At 44.1% G+C, this 9,074-nt stretch overlaps 1 protein-coding gene across 1 annotated transcript in view; it reads right to left on the reverse strand.

The window, feature by feature from the left end:
* The window catches only part of LOC102426760 (regulator of G protein signaling 7), a 92,031-nt gene that overhangs the window by 7,377 nt on the left and 75,580 nt on the right, over positions 1–9,074 (reverse strand). The window contains exon 3 of the mRNA XM_023744102.1: positions 1,877–1,927. Coding sequence (XP_023599870.1) covers positions 1,877–1,927 — 51 coding nt within the window. The remainder of the gene's footprint in view (positions 1–1,876; positions 1,928–9,074) is intronic.

A 9,074-nucleotide genomic window follows, 5' to 3' on the forward strand; every position in this document is an offset into this window, starting at 1 on the left:
TAAAAAGTAAAACAACCAGATAAAAATTAATTTTGCAGCCTGTCATAAGTATGACTAAAGGATAGTATGCCCCCCAGACATGACTGACTGTCTTTTTATGCATCTTCAAATGGAGCTCTAAAGCATCCTTAAACCGCCAAACAAGCAAATAAAATCAGTTTTATACTCATTATAGCTATAATGATATCTCATGGATAAATTATAAGCAATAATTGTCTCTTACTCGCTTATTGTATCTGTATATTTTCCCTGCTTCTCATACTGTCACTGAGGTACACTTTCTATCTTAACTTACAAAAAAATATGCTTTTGAATCATCTTCATTCTTTGAGCAATAATATTCCTTGAAAATCAGTCTCCTGGTTATCAGTGATTGTGCCTGTTTAGTTTGGTTTTGGTTTTGTGTGTGTGTGTGTGTGTGTGTGTATGTATGTATGTATGTATGTATGTATGTGTGTGTGCCGGGGTCCTCCATCTGGTGCTATATTTTATTTTTTAAAATATATTTTTATTAATTTCAGAGAGGAAAGGAGAAGGAGAAATAGAAACATCAATGATGACAGAGAATCACTGATTGGCTGCCTTCTGCATGCCCCCTACTGGGGATCGAGCCCACAACTCAGGCATGTGCCCCTGGCTGGAATCAAACCTGGGACCCTTCAGTCCACAGGCCGACGCTCTACCCACTGAGCCAAACCGGCTACGGCTGGTGCCACAGTTTATAATAAAGTCAGGCATGCTACTAAACGGAGGCCACGGTGTAATCTTGGTACGACTGTGGCTTCCTTTCCCAATAATTATCACCTCTTTTCACCTAGTCATAATATGATGCTGGCAAGGGCCGCTTCATCTTGACTTAATTGTTTTAATTCCACTTAACCTGCTAGGCTAAGTACAGTATTTTCAAAGCTCATATACCAAAGGAACAGGGGATGCATATAGGCGTTTAGAATGAGAGCTACACTTTATGATAACATGGCTTTTATAAAGTCAGCTCAAAAATGAAGAAAAATAAAATGTCTGCATCTCCATGTGCTGTTATTTCCAGAGCGTTCTAAGGTGGAATAAGAGGTAGGAGCAAAGCCAAGCAGAATTCTGTTCTAATCAAGGGGAAGATGGGTTGAGTAGTTAGTGTATTTCCATCTTTCTCTGCCACAACCATCTCAGTCACTATAATCCCAATATTTTGTTGTTTTGTGTTTGTTTTCTCAGCATCTTTTTTAAACAAATACATCTTATTTTCATTTCAGCGATGTGAGCTTTTTGCCACCTGTGCAGGCTCCTACAAAATACTATTTAAAAGGCATTAAGGATTCCTCACATACGTAGGAATTTGTCCCCGGCGATGCAGAGCTGTTCCCGTGCCCTGCAAATCAGATTAGAACTGCAGAGTAGACACACTGTCCACCACAGGGAAGGGATCCGCGATTTAAATAAGAGCATTAAAAAGAATCACGTGGACATGATGGAAACTAACAACGTTCTCAGACCTCATGCAAAAATGGAGCTAAGGAAATTATAAATTAATGAGATTTACTTTTAGGTGTTTTATGAAGAGAAATCTCATTACCTCCTGATCATTTGCTATAAATTCCATGCTCAATAGCACATGAACAGGCACACAATCCCTCCATTCTGACAATCGCCACCCAAATCAAGTTTTATAAAATGGAATATCAACTATGTAAAAAATGGTCAACACAGACCAAATACATTTTAGATGAATATATGTTGACTACCATTAAATCTGCGTAAATGCTACCATCGTAGCTAAGTGTAATTATAACTTTTTCATGTTTGTTTGCTTGTCAGAGTAGAAACATATTTCTTAAAACCACAAAAAATAATTCAATCAATGGGAAAATGATTTATTTACCTGGATCTTCTATAGTTAAGTTCTTTATTAACCACTGAACAATGTCTGACCCTGGAAAAAGAAAAAAGAAAAACACAAATATATGTAAACATTTGTCTATATATATTAATTTCAAGAATTCTTCACTTTTGGCACTCATACTAGTATACAGGAGAGATGACGAAGAATCTGCAGAAAATGTTAGGTTGGAGGTAAATTTTGATTTATGAACAAGGCAGAAATTTAGTTGCTGATGGGGCATGTGTCAGAGTTCAAACGTGGAGAGCAGTCCACAAAAACCACCCATTGCACACTTTCTGTACACTGCTCGCTGGGAACAACAGGAATATGGAACCAGCAAGTGTCCATACTGCAGCCAGCAGGCCTTGAAATCTAGGCTAAAGAATTTGGGTTATTTTTCTATAAATCAGTCAGAGAAAGAGACACACTGTTTCTGAGCAGAAGATGACCTTGTCAAAGCAAGTTCAAGGAATTTGACTGGCCGTGCATGGGGAGAGCCTCAGACCAGATAGAAAGAAAGCAGGGCGTCAACATTCCTATGGGCTGCAGTCCAGGGTGGAAAGAATAAGGCTCCGGACCAGCTCAGTGTACAAGTGAATTAACACTAAATCGGAGACCTGCTTCAGGCCTTTGGTGAGTAGGAGAATTAACTAAATGAGGACTCGAGGTTCCCCAGGCCAGTGGCATTGTGAATCGAATGAATGGTGAAAATATGAGCAGAGCCCGGCCGGCGTGGCTCAGCGGTTGAGCATCGACCTAGGAACCAGGAGGTCACGGTTCGATTCCCGGTCAGGGCACATGCCCGGGTTGTGGGCTCGATCCCCAGTGTGGGGCGTGCAGGAGGCACCCGATCCATGATTCTCTCTCATCATTGACGTTTCTGTCTCTCTCTCTCCCTCTCCCTTCCTCTCTGAAATCAATAAAAATATATTTTTAGAAAAAGAAAACATGAGCAGAAATGGGAATTAAAGTAAGAGGAGTGATGTAACGGGGATTTTCATTACTATTAAATTTGGTTTTCTCATTTCCACATAAAATGCCAAAAATATGAATGGAAATAGTTGAGCATCCATGATAGGCTGCATCAGGGCTGCGTGAATGAAATTTCGTGTGAACTGAAATCCCATGTCAGCCTCTCTCGAACACTGGCTGACGTGCAGCCTGCCCACCTGAAATCTGACACGTGAGTTACATACATTAACCAGGGCTGAGTAAGTCCAGCTGCAAAGGAGCTCAAAACGAATTTCAAAATTAACTGGGTGATCCAACTTGGCCATAATGTCCTAAAAGTTCCGAGTACACTCATACCCACCATCGAAGTCGACAGGCATGCATTCTAAAAATAACTTCGAGTGTTGAGAGTTCTTCTTTTTCCATTGTTCCTTTCACAGCTGCCCTTGATTTAAATGCATTTTGATATTTTTAGTGATTTCAGACAGGGAGGGAGAGGAAGGGAGGGATAGAAACATCCATGATGAGAATCATGGATCGGCCGCCTCCTGCACGCCCCACACTGGGGATCAAGCCCACAACCCCGGCATGTGCCCTTGACCGGAATCAAACCCAGGACCCTTCAGTCCGCAGGCCGGTACTCTATCCACTGAGCCAAACTGGCGAGGGCTGAGTGGGATATTTTTTAAAAATATATATGTTTATTGATTTCAGAGAGGAAGGGAGAGGGAGAGAGAGAGAGAGAAACATCAATGACGAGAGAGAATCACTGATCGGCTGCCTCCTGCACGCCCCCTACTGGGGATGGAGCCCACAACCCGGGCATGTGCCCTTGACCGGAATCGAACCGGGCCTGGGCTATGCACACTGCACATATCTTATTTTGAAGTAAAAACACAAGATGGGAACAAATACAATATTTGTATTTGCATGTGGGCCGCGGGCCGTAGTTTGAGGACCCCTGGCCTAAGGTGTTCCCCTGAAGAAAGAGAAGGGGAACTAGGTTTTCACATATGCATGAGGTGACCCTGACGAAGGTAGACTTCTCTGCACCCCAACCTTATGCACGATCCAGGCTCCCCGCGCCATGTCCTCATCTGCACATCTATTTGGGGAGCCCATGTGAGCAGCCCCCGGAAGGTGTCCACGCTTTTGAAGAAAGCCGACCGTTCCAAACAGGACTACTTTTTTTGTCCTGGTGTGAAAAGGGATTTAAAAATGCTTTTAGGGAAAGTTTTTTTTTAAGTTTTCTCTTCTTCTTCTTCTTTTTTTTTTTTTTTTGCTGAGCATAAAGAAATACAAAGAAGGCTAATTGGAAATTACGTAACTCAAGAAATGGGAAACTTTCCTTCCTAGCCTAGTTTTAGGTATTCATGTCCTGGTCAGAGCCAGAACTCCATAAAAGTTAAGGGGAAAGCTCGGCTGGTGTGGCTCAGTGGTAGAGCGTTGAACTATGAACCAGGAGGTCAGGGTTCAATTCCCGGTCAGGGCACATGCCTGGGTTGCAGGCTTGACCCCCAGTGCGGGGCGTGCAGGAGGCAGCCAATCAATGATTCTCATCATTGATGCTTCTATCTTTCTCCCTCTCCCTTCCTCTCTAATATCAACATCTATATATCTATCCATCTATCTATCTGTAGATACATATCTATACCTATATATATCTATATATTTATATACATATATATCTTATATCTAAATAAATCTATCTATATAAATAAAGTTAAGGGAGAAAAGGAAATATAAGAAGAGGTCAGAGAAGTCCCTAGGCCTCTTAGTCCGTGAGGGTCCAACAAGAAGTCAGCAGCCTGAAAGGGGGGTCCCTACCAGCACCCAAGGGGCACCTGGATTCCAGACTCCCAACCTCCAGAACTGTGACAAGTACATTCTAGTTGTTTCTAAACCCCCTGGTTCATGGTACCTCAGCCCAGGCTGACGAAGCTGAAGGACACCGCAGTGGCTTCCCAGTTTGGCAATTCCGAACCAAGCTGCGCTCAACACTCAGTAGTGGGTTCTCGTGCAGACGGCTTTTAACTCCTCTGGGCAAATGCCCCGGAGCAGAACGATTTGGTGACAGGGCCAGTTTCCTGTTGTAAAAAGCCACCAAACAGTTCCCCAACGCGGCTGGACCAGTTTGGCATCCCTGCCGGCATCACAGCCTCACTGGCGTTTGGTGTTGGCAGTGCCTGGATGTGGGCCACGCTGCCAGGTGCGCGGTGGTACCTGGTTGTTTTAATTAGCATTTCTCCGGTGCCTTGGGATGTGGAGCAGCTTTTCGTAGGCTCCCTTGGCTTCTGTACATCTCCCTCGGCGCTGTGTGTGATCAGGTCCTGGGCTCATTTTTCATCAGGTTGTTTGTTTTCTTCTTGTTGAGCTTTAAGAATTCTTTGTTTATTTTGGACAACAGTCCTTAATCAGACGTGTCTTTTGCAAATGGTTTCTCCCCGTCTGTGGCGTATCTTCTCGTTCTCTTGACATCGCCTTTCATAGCACAGGAAGTTTTAATCTTTTTTTTTTTAAATATACTTCTTTTACATTTTTTTATTGATTTCAGAGAGAAAGAGAGAGGGGAGAGAGATAGAAACATCAATGACGAGAGAGAATCATCGATCGGCTGCCTCCTGCACACCCCCTACTAGGGATCGAGCCTGCAACCTGGGCCTGTGCCCTTGACTGGTATTGAACCTGGGACCCTTCCGTCTGCAGGCCGTCGCTCTATCCACTGAGCCAAACCAGCCAGGGCAGAAAGCTTTCATTTTAATGATGTCCAGCTCATCAATGATTTCTTTCATGGATGGTGGCTTTGGTGTCGTATCTGAAAAGTCGTTGCCATCCCATTGGCCATCTGGGTTTCCTCCTCTGTTGTCTTCTAGGAGATTTGCATTTTACATTTAGGGCTGCAATCCATGTTGAGTAATTTTGAGGAGGGGTGTGAGGTCTGTGTCTAGATTCCTTTTTGTGCATGTCCAGTTGTTTCAGCAACTTTTGTTGACGGGACTATCTTTCCTCCGTTGTATCGATGGCCTTGACTCCTTTGTCAAAGATCATTGACTATATTTACGTGGGTCTGCTGTGTTCCATTGACCCATGTGTCTATTCTTTTACCAACACTCCCCTGCCTTGGTTACTGTTTTATAGGAAGTCCTGAAGTCAGGTAGCTGTTAGTACTCCAACGTTGCTCTCCTTCAATCGTGTTGGCTATTGTGGGTCTTCTGCTTTCTCCGTGTGAATTCTAGAATCCACATCCATGAAATGACTTGCTTCAATTTTCACTGGGATTCCATGAAGCTGAAGAACCAACATCTAGACAATATCTTCCTCCCCATGAACATGAACTATCTCTCCACTTACTTAGCTCTTTGATGATGTCTTCCATCAGGGTTTTGGTGTTCTCCTCAGATAAAGCTCTTCTATGTATGTTTTTTAGATCCATAGCTAAGTATTTTTTAAAATATATTTTATTGATTTCCCACAGAGAGGAAGGGAGAAGGATAGTTAGAAACATCGATGAGAGAGAAGCATCGATCAGCTGCCTCCTGCACACCCCCCCACTGGGGATGTGCCCACAGCAAGGTACATGCCCTTGACAGGAATCGAACCTGGGACCCTTCAGTCCCAGGCCGACGCTCTATCCAGTGAGCCAAACTGGCCAGGGCCATAGCTAAGCATTTTTTAATGAAACGTTTAATTTCAAAATAGTTACGGATTCACAGGCCATTGTCAAAAGCAATACAGAGAGATCTCATGGATCCTTTACAGAGTCCTCCGAAAGGGAACATTTTTCAAAACGACAGGACAATGGCCCAACCAGCTTACTGGCACTGATACGAGGAAGACACAAAACATTGCCATGACTACAACCTCCCTCAGGGCGCCCTTCCGTGGGCACACTCCCTTGCTCTTAACCCCTGGCAGCCACTCATCTATCTTTCCTTTCTGTAATTTTGTCATTTTAAGAGCGTTATACAAACAGAGTCATTCAGAAAGTAGGCAACCATCTGACACTGACTATTTTTTCTCACTCACTGGGCACAAGTTGCCGGAGGGTCACCCAGGTTGCTGCCCACGTGACTGTGATTATTATTCTAGAGGAAGAATGGACCAGGGTCTATTCACTCACGCAGCTGCTGAGAAACACGTCTGTCCGTTAGGGCTCTCACGGATCAAGATGCCGAGGCCGTAAACATGTCTGTGCGGATTTTGGGGGTCGGATCTTTATGATGCTGGGATAATGCCAGCAGGTGCGATCGCTGTGACAGAATTGCTTTTGTACAAAAAGAAATGACCAAACTATTTCCTACAGCGCGACGCCATTTTACACTCCCACCAGCAAATGCCTGAGAGACTCAGGTTCCCGGCGGTGAATGATACTGAACATGTTTTCATATGCTAATCTGATGTACGTCTATGCTCTTTGGTGAATAACTTTTGATTGTTTTCTAATTGGACTTTATTTTTTAAATGAATTTATTGGGGTGACATTGGTTAATAAAATAACAGAGGCTTCTGCCCTAGCTGGTGTGGCTCAGTGGATAGATGTTGGCCTGCGGACCGAAGGGTCCCGGGTTTGATTCCGGTCAAGGGCACGTACCTGGGTTGCAGGCTCCTCCCCAGCCCGGGCGCAAGCAGGAGGCCACCCATCGATGTGTTTCTCTCACATCGATGTTTCTCTCTGTCTTTCCCTCTCTCTCCTTCCACTCTCTCTAAAATCAATGGAAAAATATGGAAAGATATCCTCGGGTGAGGATTAAAAAAAAAAATTACATAGGTTTCAGGTATTCAATCCTATAATACATCAACTGTCTACTGCAGGGGTGGGCAAACTTTTTGACTCGAGGGCCACAATGGGTTCTTAAACTGGACCGGAGGGCCGGAACAAAAGCATGGATGGAGTGTTTGTGTGAACTAATAGAAATTCAAAGTAAACATCATTACATAAAAGGGTACGGTCTTGTTTGTTTTATTCATTTCAAACGGGCCGCGTAGTTTGCCCACGGCTGGTCTACTGCATTGCGTGTTCACCAGCTCAAGTCAAGTCTCCCTCCGTCATGATGCTGAGTGGCGATGGTTAATGTTAAAGAGCTGCAGGGGAACCTGAAAGGAACATTCCTCTGCATTTCGCAGCTCAGATGGACTGCGGCCTCCTCCCTGCTCATGAGAAAATGCAGATCCAGTGACAAGCCGCTTCCCACTGGGGCTGAGCCAAAGGAAATGACCTTGTCCATGGGTCTCAGAAGCTGTCGCCTCAGAATGAAAGCATCGAGATGTCACTTACAGTATGACAGTTCCTCAGCGTCTCGACACAGTGAACCTGTCTCTGCCGTATCGTATTAGTAACAGGCATGATGGCAGGAGGGGACAATGCAAAGTAATGTCACTTGGGACAGCTGGCATATTCGCGGGACTTTTCGGCCTGATCACGGAAGTCCTACTCTCAGGAAAAGTCCAAGGAGGGGACAGAAAGAGAACCTCCTTTGCAGGCCACCTCCCTGGTGTTTGGACATGAACCTGGGAAATGGCTGCAATGGCCGGCTCTAGATAAAAGACTGTCAAACGCTGTTTCTACAAAAGTCTTCGCTGTCAGATGCCGGATTCACACCACCAAGCCTGCGTTTTCTTCTTCTCTGCTTTGCGAAAGAATTGCTCTTTTCTTCCACACTCTCACATTTCCAACGGTTATTGAGTTGTAGGTCTTAAAATGCAAAGTCTAGACCACACGATAGCACCAAATATAGAAAGCCCAAATTATCTCCGTCAGCGCGTGCGCTCTCTGTCTACATCCACCCCTCAATCTATGAAACTCGAGACTGTCCAACCATCAGACAGCGTTGTCTAGATAGAATCCGAATGTACTTATGATATGAGCCTTGAAGGCAATGCTATCTAAATATCAAATTTTAAACATCAACGGGCCACGGCACTCTATCGATTTTAAATTCACCGGGCTCTCTAATAAATACACTCTCTATTATTTGCCTATAGGTTTCTACAGAATTAAGTTTTGGTAGGCTGTCTCCAGTCCTTTTGGCTGTGGCCCAAATGATGTCACAGGAATAGGCAAGCGAAAATTCCTCGTCCAACCTTGTGACTATGCAGTCACTTCCTAAATACAGAAACTAGTCAAGTGATTTGTTTATTCATTAAATCCTTTGAATATTTATGATGTTCCAGGAAGCACTGTGATATTAAGAGGCCACAATCAAGTGAAGGCAGAAAGACATTTCCATAAGTAACCAGAGTAGGAAAG

This window comes from Myotis lucifugus, unplaced genomic scaffold (genome assembly GCF_000147115.1).
Source record: "Myotis lucifugus unplaced genomic scaffold, Myoluc2.0 scaffold_428, whole genome shotgun sequence".
Taxonomy (NCBI): domain Eukaryota; kingdom Metazoa; phylum Chordata; class Mammalia; order Chiroptera; family Vespertilionidae; genus Myotis; species Myotis lucifugus.